Source organism: Nuphar pumila, chromosome 8, assembly GCF_984573655.1.
Source record: "Nuphar pumila chromosome 8, dmNupPumi1.hap1.1, whole genome shotgun sequence".
Classification (NCBI taxonomy): Eukaryota; Viridiplantae; Streptophyta; class Magnoliopsida; order Nymphaeales; family Nymphaeaceae; genus Nuphar; species Nuphar pumila.
The window spans coordinates 122394345-122414142 of record NC_143256.1 but is presented as its reverse complement, the minus strand read 5'-3'; the positions used below and the strand labels follow the sequence as shown (position 1 = coordinate 122414142).

The following is a 19798-nucleotide window of genomic DNA, read 5'->3' as shown; positions in this document are numbered from 1 at the left end:
AAAGGTCAGAACCACTAGTACCAAGAAAGGAACCTAATCTAAATAGTGAGATCTTCTATCAGAAAGAATGGATCGCATTTCTGACTTATGCTCTTAACCGGACAAGTTGCCATAATGTTGATCCAGATCTCTCTCTCTCTCTCTCTCTCTCTCTCACACACACACACACACACACACACACACACAGCATGATCCTGGTCCATGATTAAAGGACTTTTGCAATCCGGTCCAGGTTGGGTGACCCTACATGCTTCGGGTCCATCCAAAAGTGACACACAATCCCATTTATTTAAAACGTATATCCATAATTACATTTATATTGTTTTTATTCAGGGTCTGCCTTTCTGCCAGAGTCGGGTCCAATTTTTCATATGGCTGGATCAATCTGTGCCTGACCTGATCCAATGACATAGAAACTCGCTGCATCCACACATGGGCCCATTTTTGTCAGATCCAGGTCGGCCCCAACCCGGACCCAGCCAACTCACGTACCCACTAGATCTAGGAGATATTTGAGAGAGAGAGAGAGAGATTGTGGGTAGGGCTGACAAACGAGCTGAATGAGACGAGCGCGCATTCATGTGGCAAGTCAAGCTGAATTCAAACTCACAATCAAACTGATTTAAACCTGTGGAGTTCGAGCTGACTTGTTTATAAGAAAAATGTATTGTTTTAGAGTTGAGAAAACAAGATTATATATATATATATATAATAATTTTTACTACGTAATAAGTTAATACGAGTCAAGCCAAGCCGAGTATCTATGGTATATATTCAGCTTGTCGAGTTTATTTTAGGAGTTCGAAATTAGGATGAGCCAATTACGAGCCAGGAGCAGCTCAGCTTGTTTCCCAGCCTAAAAGCGGGCTCGGGGGCTGAGTTGGATTAATTTTGATGGTTAGGGATTTGGACGGTCAAGATTTGAGGAGGGAGTGACATTTAAACAACTGACCGTTGCACATGGGATGAGGTGGGGCCCGGAGGAGTGGACAGTGGCGGACATGCCAACACCTTCCACATGCGAGTGGGCCGCACTCAAAACTATTCCGCGGCACAAGCCCTTCCCCGGTTTGACTTGATCGGCCCGCAAAGGACAGCCGTGGGACCCGCCTACACGCAACGCACCAACTCGGACACGTGGGTCCCACCGGACGGATCAGTGAACCACCTCCACCACCACCCCCGCCCCGCTTGATTTGGGACCCATTCCTATATGGAGCCGTGTGGGACCCAGAGATGAGATGGAGGTGGTGTTATGGTGTTAATGGATCGGGGTTTGGTTCTCTAACGAAGTAGTTGATCTTTGATCGGATCGAGTAACAGAATTCTAGACCCGTGTAATTAATTGGGTCAGATTTAGTTTTTATGGTTTGAAATAGCTAATCTGATTCGAAATCAATAATATGATTTTTCATCTGTATCTGGATCTGACTCTGAATCCATTCAACCAAGATCTGATTATGTTCAGTAATGCCAACACCCAACCCGACCCATTTAATCCTTAGGTCAAGAGTAGGTGGATCTCATCTTAGCTACATCTGCTGGGTTACTAACCTTGACATGTGGCTTGCCCCGGCCGAGCACAGGCTGGATCATGGCATAATCCAGATCCACATTTGGATGTCGCAAAGCAGGCTTGAACCTAAATCCCGATCCAAACTAAGTTTGATGTACTATAATTGAATCTTTATATGGTTATACTCGTTCTGATAAGGTTCAAAACGAGGTTTTTACATGGAATATGATATTGGATAAATTTGATCTGGATCCAACCAAAAGTCCTAGAGAATGTAAGTTCGAATCCGATTCCAATTTGCCTACAAGGCCTCTCCGCCTTCTTGGCTAGGGGCAACCATAGTTTGTCATTTGACATGGGACTACCATGGTTCGAAACACACAGGAGGCAATCTTTTCCGCAAAAAAGAGGAAAAACCCGATTCCAATTTACATTTGGATCTTATTTTAAGATCCAAATCCCGGAGTGGTGCTCCTGATTCGGATCCTACATCAACAGATTTCGATACAATTGTGCACGTAAAGCCTCAAGGGTATTTTGGGAATTCTCTTTTAACGGCCCTACTTTTGCCTGGTGATGATGGCGACAACCCTGCGCTTTTCGAGCGTCCACCACGACACTTGTAAATGACGAAAATACCCCTCTTCTGCTTAAACGCCTTCGACGGTTCAATCCCTTCCTAATTCCTATCAAGTTAGCAACTCCACACGAAAGTGGGACGTCACCGTCCTTTTTAGGAGACGTTAGGGTAGTTAGGTAAAAGTGGCATAAGAGCGCATCCAGTCTGGCAAAGGGCCTCGTTCCCACCGCTTTCGGATAGCCGATTAAATCTGGCCGACCGTATTTCCGTCCGACGGCTCTCAATCTTCCGCTGCCCCACCGGCGTGTCCTTCCACGCCACCACAATCATTCGGATCCCCCGCAACCGTGACGTCATCTCACTCGTGTTGAACCTTCCACTTGTTATCTGCTCATTGGCCAAACCAGACACCAAAGGCAGATTTAGGACCCTACGGACCTTCTGAGTTCTCCTTTATCAAGTCACTCGCTCACTCATAGAGCCTCTATCAACTCACTCACTCTGCGCAGAGGGGTAAAAGCTACGGAACAGTTAAGATCTTTTGTTTTAGCTTCAAGAAACTTTGAAGATGACCAACATCATCATGGAGAAGAAGAAGGAAGAGATGCGTCTCAATTTTGAGGCGACCGAGCTCAGGCTTGGCTTGCCTGGCAACGATAGGGTGCCTCATGAGAGGGAGACGCCGAAGGCAGCCGGCAAAAGGGCATTTGCAGAGACGGCGGCTACGGTGGACTGGAACCTTAAGCTCGGTGACTCGGTGACAAGCGCTGCAAAGGACTCCGAGGTTGAAGATCTGACCGGGAAGACGAGGAACCTGACCAAGGAGAACCTCCTTCCTTGCACCAATGATCCTGGGAAGCCACCGGCACCCAAGTAAGCAAAAACTTGAGCTCCCCTAAACCCCACCATAATTTTTGTGATGTTTTAGGAATTTGAGGATGATGGTTTCTAGAAGCACCCATAATTCTCTTCCATAACAAAGAGCATGATGGGTTTGGCCTCTTTCATAGAAACAGCACCATCATCTAATATCCAACTATTTTTTTACTGTGTTTTTGGGTGGTTGTGTTGATAACAATCTCTTTTGTTTTTAGAGAGAGAGAGTGTTGATAACAATCTGAAACTATCTGTTTTTGTTTTTGTTTTTGTTTTTGTTTTTTTTAAGAAACAATCTCCTTGTTTCTACTTAGATTCAAAAGAAAAGAAAGAGGAAGAAGTCTTCAAATATCATGACCCAAAGAGAGAATAGTAAACATTAGTCTATACTATGATATGCTGTGTTGTTATTTTTATTTATGAAAGAAAAGAAAAAGTGATAATTAGTTGTTGATTTTTTGTATGAAAACTGGTTGTATGTTTAATCTTCTTTTTCATTCTTTATTTTGCCTTTTGTTCGTGGTGTTTGTTGCGTGAGAGGTGGTGGTGTTGTTGTATGTAGAGCACAAGTGGTGGGGTGGCCACCCGTTCGATCGTTCAGGAAGAACATCCTGACCGTCCAATCGGCCAAGAACGGCGAGGACGGCGAGAAAAGCGGGGCCACGTTTGTGAAGGTGAGCATGGATGGTGCACCCTACCTTCGCAAGGTGGACTTGAAGATGTACAAGAGCTACCAAGACCTGTCCAATGCCTTGGAGAACATGTTCAGCTGCTTCACAATAGGTACGTACCAATCCTATGATGATGATGATGATGATAAGGATGCTGTTATGGTTACGGGGATAATAATAATAATAATAATAATAATAAAGAAGATGGTAGTAGTTTTAATGAATCGGTTGAGCATACCCCCCCCCCCCCCCCCCCCCCCATGAAATGTTCATATCATGGGCCGGTTAGCATGAGTAGGCTTCAGTAGCACTTTGCCATGACCGAGCCCAGTGGCCTAACAAGTTGGCTCAGGTTAGCTTTCTTTTTTGGTTTGTTACACGGCAAAACCGATGCTAGGTCGGGAGACCTGCCATGCAAGAAAGTCCTGCCGAGCATTGGTTGCCAACTTGCCACTCCTGGCAGCATAGAACCCTGAGGCCACATCCTTGTTAGGTGTTTTTTTTTTATAATGACAAAGAAACCCTCACGAAGAACGGGGGATCATTTAATGGGTTCGCCACACTGCGAGATAAAACTTCTAGTTGAGGACACGACCCAGCCCCCCCATATGCGCCAGCGCGATTCGATCCTGGGCCTTCAGCTTGACACAGGGCCAGGCTGACCACATGGGTAACCACTGTGGTGATGCCTCCTCGATATTCTCTGAGTTCGCCATGCATGGTGCAGTCAAGCTACTGAACATGTAAACTTGACTGTCAGTAAAGTTGAGTCGTCATGGCTTAGTCATGTGGCTAGCTGCAGATTTCAACCGCAAACCTTGTTAATGGACTAAGGCTGAGTTGTAGCCCTGTGATTGTCAAGGCTGTGGATGGGCCGCCTGGGTGTGTCCAACAAGCCATCATGTATGAGCCATGTTACTGGGCTGGTTGGCTCGATCATGGTTGACTAATATAAGATGAGTCATACTTTGACAAGAGTAGGCCGTGTTGCATTCTAGTTGGCTCATTTAGATTGGTTGAGTTGCATATGTATATATGATTGGTCTTATTATTATTATTGTTATTTACTTTGATGCACCTGTTATCCATTTTTTTTATATTTACACGGAGAAACCGGCCCCAAGATCATAGACTTAGCTGTGCTGGCTGAGATTGCTGTACTCAAGGTTGTTGTTCTGGCATCGTAAAACTTTGTGGGCTTACCCCTTGACCCTAGGTTATTGCCAGCACAAGGAGTGACGCTCATGAAATTTGAACCTAGACTGCCTGCCTAGCGGCCTACGCGTCATCTCACACCAAACCTCTTTGGGGCTTTGCATGTTATCCAGATAACCCTACAGGTCACTTGGCTCGGATTTTAGCCCTATAGGTCACTTGGCTCGGATTTTGCCACTCTGCGATAACCCGAGCTTCCGCCCCTCCGAATTGATCGCGAAGATCTTCACAATCCGATCGGCCACCTTCTGCGACAGCGACGGCGAAGGCAACGACGAGGAGGATTTGGAGAGGAGAAAGGAGGGAAGAGAGAGATTGTGCCCTAAATGGGCCTTTTTATATCATAAATTAGCGACGGATTTACGATAAAAAATTTCCGTCGCAACAACCGTCGCTAATTTGTGACAGATTAGTGAAAGAAATTTTTCGTCACTAATCTGTGCCTAATTTACGATAGATTTTGAGACGGGATTTTTTCGTCGCTAAGTAGCGATAAACGGATTGTACGACGAAAAAATTCTGTCACTAATTCCGTAACTAATTTCAATTTTGCGGACGACTAGTTTTCTCTACCTAATTTGTCGCAAATTTGCGATGGATTATTTCCGTCGCTAATTGGCATTTTTCTTGTAGTGTTCATATATTTTAATTAAAATAACCTGCCTTAAGGTTGTTGACATTAGAGGACTAATTGCTCATTTCAAGGACCTTTACAACAAAACAGTTTGTTTTCTTAATTTATAGATATATTGCACTTCTTCAATCATAATCTGTGATGATAATAATGATCAGTAATCATTAACGGATTAATTACAAGAATACACAAAGGTCATTAATTTTACATTCATCATCATCTGTGTTGTTGAGATTGTTAGCGATTGTTTAAACTAAAAGTAATCTTTTTGGATCAAAGGGATGAACGGTAGGGATTTCATGAATGAAAGCAAGTTGACTGATCTGCTGAATAGCTCTGAGTACGTGCCTACTTATGAAGACAAGGATGGAGATTGGATGCTGGTGGGAGATGTTCCATGGGAGTAAGTCAACACTAATACTTATAAACATCGCAGTATTTCTAAATTATCCAAATAAACCCATGAAATTAAACTTTGTTACTAATTCAAATAGTTCCTACAGTAATTAATGCTAATTATGGTTGTTTGGTTTTGATAAGTATAACAACAGAATAGATTGTTCATACCAATTCGTTAACTTCTTGCAGGATGTTTGTTGATTCTTGCAAACGGCTTCGCATAATGAAAGGGTCCGAGGCGATTGGACTTGGTTAGATCTAAACCCATATTCCAATTTTATTGCAATCTTTTAGTATTTAATGACTTGATTTTATACTTGATCCCACTGTGGTTCTAGCTATGTCCTTTGGCTCATGCCTTGAGCCTGTGTCAATATGAATATGAACAGTTGATATGCAACTGAAATCTAGAGTATCATGCATTTTCTGAAATTCTGGATTTTGGGTGCCGTCCAAACATGACATAACCAAATATAAAATTTCTGTTACATATCATGGGATCCCAAAAGCTTGGCATAAGTGTATTCTTTTTTTTCTGTTCTTTGGGCATGTTTTTGTGAGACCTTAAACAAGAAGAGACTAATTTTCTATATTTTCTTCAATTTTTAGCTCCAAGAGCAGTGGAAAAGTGCAGGAACAGGAGCTGAAGACAAGGATGGATAGATGGAATGTTTATGGATGTGTTTGTATCAATATGGTTTGATAATATTAGAAAAGCAAAGATGGCATTACTGTTAAGTAGAAGAATCAATAACAGTGGTTTCAATGACTCTTTGTAATGTCTGGACTGTTGAATTATGGCGTGGTTTATAATTGTTCTTATGTTTGTCGCCCCCTTTTTCTTATTCTTGAGTTTTAATAGCATGTGGCAAGGGATTCTCTTTCTAGCTGTTTTATCGTTATTTATTTAGTTTCTTATTCTAAAGCTCCACATATTTATTTACTACTGTTATTATACTTATTTTTGTTGACAGCCCATGTGATTGGTTGTTGAAGTGTTTGTTGGGTTGTTGGGCAATTTATGATCGTAAAAGTGTTCAAGAACATTAAACCAATTAAAGAAATCAAATCTTTTATAACTTTATCAATTGACTATTTGAATATCAAGATGGCCCCCAAAATGTGCTTTTATATATTCGCTTATAATTAAAGTAAGCATACTATCATATTATTTTTCTTTAAGAAATTGATGAGTTCTCATTAGTAACTGGTCAAATGTGTTAAAACTAATAAAGTAATCTGCAATCAAATTATAGTAGAGGATCATAGTGCCATCAAGGCATGAGCCATGCACCTTCTATGAGTTTTCTGGTGAAATTCTAATAGGCCTTAAAAATATGCACCTACCAGTGTTCTTGTTAAATTACCAGGAGCTTACCTTTCATGATTTATGTTCACCACCAAGTAACGTGCATGGTTTATATGGTATAACCTTTTTCACTGTTTGGATCCAAATCTAAATTTGAACCCATTTAGCCAACATCCGAATATGGTATTGGCTACATTAGATACTATCAATTGTCTATATGGCTGTTGGTATGATAATCATATCCATAGAAATGGATATGGATTGAACAAGCCCATAACCCACTCATGTTCAATATATATATTTCAGCTCCCTTTTCAACCATTCCAATCAAGCATAAACAAGGAAAATGGGTTAAGTGTCACGTAATTAGGGCTGGTACACGAGCTGAACAAGACAAGCTTGAAGTGTATGAGCTTGGCTCATTCTTGTGGCGAGCCAAGCCAAGTTGGAGCTCATAATCGGTCTGAGTTAACCGAGCCGAGTTTGAACCGGCTTGTTTATAAAAAAAAATGTTTTAGAGCCGAAGAAATAATATTACAAAAAAAATACATATAAAATATATCTAAAATATATATTTTTACTATATATATCTAACGAGATTACACAGGTTGAGCAGAGCAGAATACTTATTGTTCAGATTCAGCTTGCCAAACCTATTTGACGAGTTTGAAAGCGTAGCCAGCGGCATGACAAGCTACAACCAAAATAAAGAGCCACGCAAACAACTGTAATTATCATATAATAATGATAGCATGTAAAAGTTAAAAAATGAATATTAGAAATGGACCATGTAAGACACCAATTCATAGCTTGCATGTTGATATCTACGGATAGTGTCTGCCTTTTTCTTCAATTATGGCAGACTCCATTATAGTGCAGACACCATAAAAGATTGCACCCATGTGATTTGCCCCTGTGAAATGTATTATTTTTGAAGATCATTCAAAGCATCACACCAACCAGAAAGGAATATGGACACAGTTTTCTACCATTGTTGACAAAAAGTTTTCTCAATAGTTATGATGATGCTGCACTAAAATATGTTCCCTAGGGGCGTGTTTGATGGAGCGGCCTGCACGGGATGCTGCACCCATCAAACACTGAACACGACTTAAAAAAACTCAGACCCCTCATGTTATGAGAACTAGATGGTAGTAACACCGCTTTAAAAAAACTCGGCTTCTTTAAAAAAAAACTCAGGCAAAGGTGGGGTCTAACCTCTCTCAATCTCTTCTTTCTTTCTCTTCTTCTTCTTCGCTCCTCTCTTTCTCACTCCCCCGTTTTTTCTTTCTTCACCTTCTTCTCCCTCTCATCCCCTTCTTCTTCTTATCTCTCTCTCTCTCTCTCTCTCTCTGATTAGGGGCTCTGAACAAGAAAATTTTTAATTAGGGTTTTGAATCATTTTTTAATTAAGATTTTATATTTTGTTGGATTTAGATTTTTGTTGATTTGATTAGGGCTTTTTTGCTTTGATTTTCATTGGTTAGGGCTTTGAATCAAACATCTTTAATTAGGGCTTTTGATATTTAATTTGATTAGGGCTTTGAATTAAATATCTTTAATTAGGTTTTTAGATATTTAATTTGATTAGGATTTTTTTCTTTGATTTTCTTTTATTAGGGCTTTGAATAAAATTTCTTTAATTAGGGCTTTTTATAGTTAATTTGATTAGGGTTGTTTGTCTTTGATTTTTTTATTAAGATTTGAATTAAGGTTTTTTATTTTTTTTATGGTTTATTTATGGTCTCTTTGATTTTATGGTTTATTTTTCTTATAGTTTAAGGTTTTTGGTTTATTTATGATTTATTTATTATTTTTTTTCTTGCATTTTAGGGTTTTATGATTTATTTATGATTTTTGCATTTGCATATAAAAAATATGAAATCTTATTTTTTCTTAAAATGCCTAAAATTTAAACATTTTTTTGTACTTGGATTCAGTTTGAGATCTATATTCAGGGCTAAAATACATAGTATTTTGATAAACTTTCATAATAAGATTCAATATGACATTGATTAAAGTATTTATATATCAAAAAGATATCAATTCTTATTTTTTGTCAAATTACCCAAATTTTAAATATTTTTTGGTATTTAGATTCAATCCGAGATCCATATCCTGAGTCGTATGATCCAAAACAAAGTTATCTAACCCATTATCCATGTATCCAAGTTGTCCGCACAAAGTAAAAAATCAAATGCCTAACACAACGAACAAATTTTCTTGTTCAGTCAAAATAAATGTTAGACGCAGTACAATTGTTACATAGTAGATAGAACATGTACTCTTTAGATTTTAAGGGTTTTGTATTTTAATCCTTATTTTTATAATTTATTGAGTGAATAATGCTAAATCCAAATTTTATTTTTAAATATGCTTTAAATTTTAGGGGCTTTGTATTTTAATCCTTTTTTTTGTAATTTATTGAGTGAAGGATGTTAAATCTTAATTTGCTTTATATTTTAGGATTTTTATATTTTAATCACTATTTTTATAATTTATTAAGTGAATGATGCTAAATCCATTTTTTTTATATATGCTTTAGATTTTAGGGGTTTGTATTTTAATCTCTATTTTTATAATTTATTGAGTGAATGATGTTAAATCTATTTTTTTTGTATGCTTAGATTTTAGGATTTTGTATTTTAATCTATATTTTTTTAATTTAATGTTTTAATCCTTATTTTTAAAATTTATTGAGTAAATGCATGCTAAATCCGAATTTGTTGAGTGAATGATGTTAAATTCGAATTTCTTTTTTAGATATGTTTTAGATTTTAAGAGTTTTGTATTTTGATCCCTATTTTTGCAATTTATTTGGTGAATGATGTTGAATTCTCTTTTTGTTTTGGATATGCATTAGATTTTTGGGGGTTTGTATTTTTTTTTCTTTTTTCCAATTTATTGAGTGAATGATCTTAAATTGGATTTTTTTTCATAAATACGCTTTAGATTTTAAGGGTTTTATACTTTAGCCTCTATTTTTGCAATTTATTAAATGAATAATGCTAAATCTGATTTTTTTAATATGCTTTATATTTTAAGGGTTATATATTTTTAATCCCTATTTTTATAATTTATTGAGTGAGTGATATTAAAATCATTTTTATATGATTTATATTTTAGGATTTTGCAGTTCCATCCCTATTTTTGCAATTTATTGAGTAAATAATGCTAAATCTGTTTTTTTTTTGTATGTTTTATATTTTAAATTTTTTTTAATCCATATTTTTATAATTTATTGAGTGTATTTTAATCCAATTTTTGCAATTTATTCAGTGAATACATGTTAAATCTAATTTTCTTTATTTTAATGCTTAAAATATGAATTTCTTTTATCAAAAAACATAAATTTTAAGCAATTATATTCAAGTTGTCAACGATGATGAATCAAATGCATGACACATGGATGGTAATGTTCGAACGTTGTTGATGCAAATGCTGGACAAGAACGGCTTCTCATTGTTTGGACCAGTTTAGGATAGAATTAAACATAACAAGTTGTCCTTGTCCAGAGCTGTCTGCAAATCAAAAGTCCTTAAAAGGGCTACGTAAAAGGGTGTTTGTTTGTGCATTTTCTCTCTCTTGTGTTATTGTTTACATGTCATAAAATGTCTATTTTTTGTATTTTAAATTATTTTAAGCCATTACATAGAGAGAGCTGAGCTAATTGATCTATTTCTGGATGTTATAAGGAACCTAAGAACTGGTCTGATCGGGTTTCACTTTGGGTGGCTTGGTGTAGTTCAAAGGATGGAACTTTTGGGTTTCCTCATGTCATAACTCATTCCTGGCACCACGTGTTTCAATGCTTCCTCGGGATTGTATATGGGGTGCTAACCCCACCCCGCGCTCGGTGGATAGCCTCTATTGGTTGTCTTGAGCATAGTAATTGGTAAACTCGTGACTTTGAGTCGAATTGCCCAACCCTTGACTTGCGAGTCAGTTGATAGACTCAGTAACTCGGCCGAATTAGGACTATGCATTTTCTAGTAATCAAAATTCATATTCTATAATAACTAAATTTAGCACATGACATCAATGACTAAGCTATATAAGTATTCACCTATACATAATTGGTAATATTTATGATTTAAAAACATATAATTCTTTATAGCAAGTATTGTTTTAAGAGAATCATGCATTAAAATCACAAAATGCAAAAAAAAATGCATAAGAGGCTTGTGGATCGACAATCCTGAATTGGTGACCCAGTTGGGGTCCATTTCAGGTCAACTCGGGCGAGCCGGGTTTGCCAACTATGGTCGTCAGGCACATCCTCTCTGATATTCTATTTATGGTCAGTCAAAAATGGGGTTTTCAGGATGTACATTGGCTTAGCCGTCTTTTCAAATATCATCCATCTCTCTTTGACTCGCTCTTGGTCGATCTCTCCTCAACAAGCACCTCTCTATAACTGACGATCATATCAATGAATTATTTTTCTTTCCCTTCAGAAAAAGAAAATGAACTGTCACTGCTTATAAGGTTTACTTTCTTATATTTTGCTTTTCTATCTTTCTAATATTCTTTTATAATGTATTAATGTCCTTTTATGTTATATCTTAGTGTTCTCTCTATTCTTCTCTTGATTATATACATTTGCATTTATTTTCATGCTAACTGAATGCTACACATTATAGATTTGGAGTTGATATATTTCTACAAATTTAGTTGATATTGATTTCTTCATTTATAGTTTTATTTTGTTGGATTGTCAACTTTCTGAAGGCCACGCAATTTTTCTCCTTTAAAATTTATAACTGATATAATCTCAAACCTGAGCAATTAAATGTGCCACCTTTCGAAATCCCTTTCTATTTCTTATACCCTTGCTTTTATGAATTTTGTTGGGTATTTTCATAATGTTTCACAGTCTGGTTTCTATTTTTCTTCAATTAATTGTGTTCTTGAATGTGCCACCTTTTGAAATCCCTTTCTATTTCTTATACCCCTGCTTCTATGAATTTTGTTGGGTATTTTCATAATGTTTCAGTCTGGTTTCTATTTTTCTTCACTTAATTGTGTTCTCTGTCATGAAGGCTTTATGGTTTTCTCCATTTTTAAATTAAATGTATAGATAATTCTATATATTAGCTTTTAACATTCTGTCTCTAACCCACCAAATTAGCTCTTATTTGCAGGGTTAAGGTAGAGTTAGGAGATAGTTGCTGCCATGGGCAAGGCACATCACATTGCAAACATAAAAGACTGTTGAAGTATGGCTAGATCTCATGGTCAACTACAGTTTTTGCTCTTTTGAGCTCACCCAAATGCACCAGCAATTGTTCTTGTTTCTACAGTTTGGAAAGTTGGTGCAAATGAACTCTAGCAAGGTGAAAATGGCTGGTACCTTCACATAATAATCAAAGACACTATAAAAGGCTATGAATCTTATAACATCATTACATGATCTGCTACTTCCCACCGAACGTGTTTGATATGCAATCAGGTAGAAGTTGGCATCTCTCCTAGCCACCCACACAAATTCAGAGCTCTTCATTCAAGAAAATTGAATCGCCAAGTAACATAAGGTTCACAATCAAGTGAAATGTGAAAACAAAGTTCTAAATTTCTCCCACCCATAACTCTCTCGTTCATTATGCCATTCAAATTGTTTAGCACAGCCATTTCAGAAAAACGCCCAGACCATCAACATTGGTCCATTTTGTATAATCAACATCAAAGCAACATTCTATTTAAAAGAAAAAGGTAAAGCTTAAAATATAATTCTTCCAGTTATCACAAGAATCAAAACCAATGAGTCACCCTCAAATCATCATCACAAATAAAAGCACCAAATTTCTCAAAAGCCATATGTTCTAAAGATACTCATCAAAATGTATCAACAAAAGAAAAGAAAAAGAACAAGAAAAACCATACTGATTCAAGCAAAAATTGAATCCATATGCCCTACCATGAAAATTTCACACATTAAGAAAAACTAATTATATAACCCAGTCATAAGCAAGAAGTGCTTATGCAAACTGGAGTCCCATAAGAAAACTGACCAAAAACTCATAAAAAAAAGCAGAAATGCCCAAATGCCACCAAGCTAGTGGCACCACATGTACCACCAATTTGGGTTCACCAAATACAAAGAGGAAAAAAAGGCTTTCGATTGTTGCCATCAACATGAATTAAGTGATGAAACTAGTAGCAAAAAAAGGAGCAGTGATTGGCTTGCGCATAAATAGTCTCAAGATGGAGGCAACATTGAATAAATACTGATAAGAGTTCTAACGTGGAGAGTCTGAGTTCTTCAGAAGCTAAGAGTCTTGGCCAAATGATGGAGCTTGAGAGTCCTGGTCAAATACAGGATATACCAAGAAGAGTCAACGATAAGCTCAAGAATCCTGGTCAAATACATGATATACCAAGAGGAGTCCACGATAAGCTCAAGAATAGAGAGAATCCAAATACATCATTTGTTTGTAAAAAACTACATAAAGGCTTTCAATGGTACATGCTCAATCATCGAATTCAGTAGTGGCTTTGCACCGTGGATGTAGGTGTTCATAAACATTGAACCACGTAAATCGTGTTTTCTTTTCTTCTCGCTTTTTCTCAATTTTTTTTCATGGTATCAGAGCATGTTGCCTGGTGAGGGGTTTTTCTTTGCCTTATTGCTTTCTTTTTTAACTGGTAAGGGGTTTTTTCTTGCCTTATTGCTTCCGTGTTTATTATGGATGCCACTTCAGTTGAGTCGACCCCTTCGGTAAAATAACCATATCCTTTTAACCTAAATGTCACTAACTTTATGACAATCAAACTCAACCATAATAATTTTCTGTTATGGCAAACCTAGTTCCTTAGTCTTATTGAAAGCCAAGATATGGCGGGCTTCCTTGACGGAGAATACCCCATGCCACCTCAATACATGCATACTCCTATGGGTGTTGCCATGAATCCTGAATACCTGGCATGGAGAAAATCATACTGTTTGTTGCGATGATAGATTACTGGTACTCTTGCAGAAGAAGTTCTTGGCATCATTGTCATTTTTTAAATTTCTTGAGAGGTATGGAATGCCTTAATAACCTCCTTCTCTCATGTTTCTAAACAATGAGAATTTTTACTCATTCAAAAATTGCAACTTTATCGGAAGAATGAAGTGCCAATGGTTGATTATATCAAAAACTTCAAAAATATATGTGATGAGCTGACTGCCATAGGCAAACCTATTGATGATGACACCAAGGTGCTTTGGTTGTTTTCCATATATGTAAGTTCGCGTATTTTCACACTTAGTTAAATATGAGATTTTTGAAAATTTGGCAAAGTCTAGGAGAAAAATCGTTTGAGGCTCAATTTTTAGACTGAAATCTTTGAGTCTGGGCTTGACCCAGGTCGAGGCGAGCCAATTGAAGCGTGAGAAAGAGATTTAATTTTGACCTTTAAATTCAAGCAAAATTTGAGCGAAATTCAGGTTATTTTTTAGCAAAATTCGGAAATTGGTATTTGTGTAATATATCGTTGGATGTGTCTTAGAATTTTGAACACGATAATATTTTACTTTTCTGAATTCGAGTCCCGATTGGCCCGAAAATCACATTTTTCTGAAAAATTGAGCAGTTTATCAAAATGGATCTAAAGTTAGATCGGATTGGATCTAAGGCCTAGGATCCAAATTTTTATGAATTTGGGTTTTATTTATGATCTAATTAAATCTGGAATGGATCCAGGTCAGGTCTTGATCCATTTTTAGGTATGGGTTTGGATCTTGGATACGGATCCAGATCCAAATCTAAGCCCAATATTATCCAGCTTTAAATTAAATATAAAGACTTAATTTGGAGTTTAATAGGGTTGATTGAGATAGCTAGTTATGAATTTATAGATTTCGCTTTCTGTTGTAGAACAATTAGAGAATCATATCTTTATTGATCTTTGATCTTGATATGAGGTTGTGCTTGGGTCTTTTGAGGAAAGATGGGGTCATTATGAGAATGACACCTTAAGCGAAGTTATGATGCTTGGTCGCACAAGGCCTTGAGATATAAGAATAAGTTAAGGTTATTTCGGACAAAGAGTCTGTTAGAAATAGCAAGGACAACAAACGATAACCTGATTATGATAAAATACAGAGATCCTATTCAAGAAATAAAAGTTTATTAAGAAAATTACGCATATATTTCGTTCAACGGAAACCTTTCTCAGGAACTCATTACGAGTCATCTTGATTACTTTAAAAGTATATGTGTTTGGGACCACACACACATGTCATCTTTGTCAATACTGATTAACTCAGTCTACGATCTCTTCGGAGAGTCATTCAATGAAATTTCGCGAACGAAATTCTTTTAAGGGGGGTAGGATGTAAAACCTTTGTTTTTTGAAAAAAAAAATTTGAACCCGGGTCAGATTCGGATCCGACCCAGACCCATTGAGGTTAATACACGCAACACAGGGATTAGGGTTTTAAAAACCCTTTCTTTTCTCCCTGCGTCGCAGCTGCGCTCCCCCATCCTTTTGCGAAAACAGAAAATGGGGTTTCCCTTTTTGGCTCCCCAATTCTTGTTAAAGGCACAATGAGGGGAGGCACCCATTGCCTGTGCCTTCCTCTTCCTCCCCTCTCTGCGCTCCTCTTCTCGTCTCTCGCTCCCGGCGTGCGAGAGAACCCCGACGTTCTCAAGATCGCCGCCGCCTCCTCCCTCTCATTCTGATCAACGCCGTCGTCGACGACCTCGAAGGTACACACCCTCTCCCTCTATCTTCTCCTTCTTCTTTGATTTCTATCGTTCGACAGGGGCTTGGACCCTTGCCGATCGTGGTATTCGTCTGACAGGGGGTCTCGCCTCTGTCGCTCAGATTCATTGATGGCAGGGCGAGGCCTTGCCTCTGGCTGGCTGCCACCTAAGCCTTTCGGCAGGCAGGGTGAAGCCCTGCCTCCCTCTCTCTCAACCTGTGTATGTCAAAGGGCCGACAGAAGGCTGATGACCCTATCGTGCCCTCCATCGGTCTTTGCCCCCCCCCCTTCCTCTGTTTCTGTGTTCATTGGAAAGTCAAAAGGAGGCCAACGACCCCCTGTCGCACCTTTTTTCTCCCTCTTTGTCTTTGAGTTGTCAGAAGGCTGGTAGCCCCTGCCATGCTCTTCCTCCCACTTCATTGTTTTTTGTTAGGCAGGGGCCTCGACCCCTGCAATTCAAGGGCCATCTGCAGAGGACAAGGCCCCTGTTGTTCGTCTTGTTCAAGCAGAGGCCAAGGCCCTCTGCCATTCGAGGTTTATCAAGCAGGGGCCTTGGGACCCTGCCGTTCATTGTTCTCCGATAAGCAGAGGCCTTAGGCCCCCGCCACTCGTCAGATTCAGTATGACAGGGGCCTCGGCTCCTGCCGCTTATACTCTCCATCGGCAGGGCAGACCCTGCCACTGCCCCCTTTTTAGGGTTACCAGTAGTATGGCGGGCAGAGGCTACACCCTTGTCCCTTCACTAATTATTGTTAGACGGACAGAGGTTGTACCCATGTCCCTTTCTGTTTTTTAGTATGGCTACAACATTATAAGTTTTTACACTTTTACAGATTTTTGCAACAGAGCACGCTCGCCCCCGCATCGATTTTGAGGTACGGGTCTCTACTTTTGACATAAGTGATAAATTGAATACTGATTCGATTCTCATTAAAAATGAATTTTTAAGTAATACATATGCTTTCTTTTGATGCCTAGTCCTTGTGGAAATCGATGTTCCTATGGGTGGACCAAGATAAATATAGGTGAACTTGTACTGCATGCATACATTTTCATAAGACATGGTACAATAGCATGCTTGTGGAAACATTAAGTATGTAAGTGCATCATTCAATATGTATTTTCAATAAGACATATTGTTCATGTGTTATTTCTGGAACTGTATAAGTGTTAATTTGTTTTCCAGGCATATGTCAATGTGATTACAACGGTAACTATACACAACACATGTATAGCTTGAGAAAAATAGAAAGTTTACAGGCTATGATTTAACTGTCCAGATGTATTACTTAGATCAACTGGTATGTGTAGAGGAATAAAAAGTTTGTATGCTTGCACAATGATATATTATGCTTAATTTCAAGGTTGTGACATGTTTGTTGCATATACAGGTGCTTATATGAACATGGTAGTTATTGCATGTAGGTGATGGCATGAGCCTTCCTATGTTTTAATTGAAGTGATTTATTAATGAGATTATGCAATAGACATGATCATGTCTAATGAATGGAGACCTGCAATTGATTTGAAAACATTCATTAAATGGAAGCGTGCACTTGACACTATCACATGAATTGACTGTAAACATGTTTCTAATTATCCTCGTTTCCTACGCATAGCTGAAAGCTGCATACATGAATATGCATTTAGAAAATATGTGAATTATGGCATGTTATGATTTTGCGTAGGGTGCATCGATGTTCGTAATGAATCATTGCAGGCTTGGAGAGCCTCGAGCGTTGGGTGCTCCTTCTTTACTTACTTTTAAAATGCATCGTAAAAATCATATTTGTTTTATTGCATTGTGTTTATATTGTTCTATGCTTTTTCGCAAGCAGTGGTCTCATGATGACTCTCGCAGGGATAGGTACGAGTCTTTGCTTTTGTTGTGGCATGCTAATGTGTAAAATCGTGCACATGCATGTGAATATTATTGGCTCATACACATGGTTAAATTGATATATATATGGATGTGCATCAGAATGCATATGACTATTATTGTTGCATGCACATTGTTATGTTGGCATACATGAATGTGCATTGAAAACTTGTTGACATTATCGAATAGTGTTATGGTTTTTGCATACGGTGCATCAATGATTGAAATGAATCATCATGGGCCTGGTGAGCCTCGAGCGTTGGTTTGTTCTTTCTTTATGTATTTTAAATGCATCACAACAAAATCACATTTATTTTGATTGCTTTATATTGCACTGTTTTATGTGTTTCCACGGGCAGGAGTCTCGTGATGGTTATTGCAGGGGTAGATGTGAGCTTTTGCCCTTGTTTTTGCATGTTGTATTACAAAACTTAATAATTGGCATTTAAATAAAAGATAATAAAAAAGAAACAGTGTAATGTATAAACTAAGATCTCACATCGAAAGAATGGGTATCATAGAGGTTCGGTTTTGAGGGACCATGAGGATACAAAAAGTTCATGTGCTTTACTTTGACCCATGAACCCGATATTGAGGTTCTTTTTTCAGGTCACGATTTTATGAAGAGTCTGTCACTTTACCTGAGAGTGGTGTGTTCGACACAGCTGTTATTTTGGTATACCAAGGAAGTGACACTTGTGGGCGTGGAGTGTCTCTAGTGTCAGATGTGAAGGTCTAATGTTTTGAAGGTGATTCGGTCGAGGGCTAAGTTTGGAACTCAGTAATAAAATACAAATTATGCGTTAAGCTACCCTGGGAACCTAACTTGACCTCGGAGAAATTATACCTGCTTGGTATATCTGTGGGCAATGGTAATTAAAAAGAGAAACTTAAATTATATCATTTAATAGGGCATGCATATAGAAAAGAAAATCTTAAGAAAAGATAATAAAGTGGTCGTGCATTACACATAAATCATGCATATTTTTGTTATGCATTAGAACATGCATATTTCACCTGTTCTCTTAATTGTTACATGTTGGGGATGCATGATGCTTAATTTCTAATGCATGTGAAATATCTTGCTTACTTAAATTGTAATTCCTGGTGTTGATTTATGTTCTTCCATGCTTAATAAAAGTTTCATATTTTCTGAATGCTTAATTTGGATTATGTAATTGTCATAATTGCACTTTGAATAATTGCATGAAATCGTATTTGTGTTCTTTATGCTCACTTATTTTCATTAGAGGGATCTGTATACAGAATTCTTCAAATTTTTGACTCCCTTTTTCTATGATTTTTCGCAGCCGCAGATGATCAGTGAAGTGACTGGCTTCTGAGAGAGTCACGGGTGTCACACACTTGCTAGACAGATCACATATGGACAACGTGGCTTTACTTTTATTTACTTTTCGTTTCATTTAGTTGTTATTGCACTCTAAATTCTTTATTTATGCAATTGTCTCTAAACTTATTACTCATAAATTCAATAATGGTTTAGTTTGGTATGAATGATAATTGTAAGTTTTATTATGGTCGGTTGTTTTATCTAATTGAGAGTGGAACTGTAAAGGCTCCGGGTTTCTGGAAAGATTTCTGTAATGGTTTAAAAAAAAACTTTCACATTTTCAAGGGGTATGATTTGGGGTCATTACAATATATCAAAGAATATAACAAGAATAAGTTTGAACCATGATCTCTACCATGTGTATTCGTGGGATACAATGAGTTTCATAAAGGATACAGATGCCTCTACCCACCTACTGGTCGTGTGTTTATATCCCGACATGTTGTGTTTGATGAGCTTGTTTTTCCTTACAGATCTTCTGCTAACTATTTGCATCCATAGCAAACAACAAAGAGTTAGTCAGCTTTATTGACTCTAACTACTATCATCAGGATGCTAGTTTCAAGGAAGAGGGCAACAATGATAATTGTTCAAACAATACTTCCTTAGACAATACGATTAGCCCTTCTATTGAATATCACAATGACTCTCAAACTCTCGATAATTATGAGACTCCCAA

The 19798-nt window shown here is 37.7% G+C and overlaps 1 protein-coding gene across 1 annotated transcript; it reads left to right on the top strand.

Moving 5' to 3' along the window:
• Positions 1–2664: 2664 nt before the first annotated feature.
• Positions 2665–6709, top strand: LOC149830508 (auxin-responsive protein IAA16-like). The gene is made up of 5 exons (XM_090015833.1): positions 2665–2969; positions 3535–3755; positions 5772–5895; positions 6081–6142; positions 6501–6709. Exons 1-5 carry the CDS (start codon positions 2665–2667, stop codon positions 6536–6538), a joined length of 750 nt encoding a protein of 249 aa, XP_089871959.1. The 3' UTR covers positions 6539–6709.
• The last annotated feature ends 13089 nt before the right edge of the window (positions 6710–19798 follow it).

Bases quoted from the DNA above. Each gene is read 5' to 3' on its own strand.
- LOC149830508 (XM_090015833.1), top strand. From the start codon at position 2,665: ATGACCAACATCATCATGGAGAAGAAGAAGGAAGAGATGCGTCTCAAT. The intron at 5,896-6,080 runs GTAAGTCAACAC...AACTTCTTGCAG, and splicing joins GTGGGAGATGTTCCATGGGA to GATGTTTGTTGATTCTTGCA. The intron at 6,143-6,500 runs GTTAGATCTAAA...TTCAATTTTTAG, and splicing joins GTCCGAGGCGATTGGACTTG to CTCCAAGAGCAGTGGAAAAG.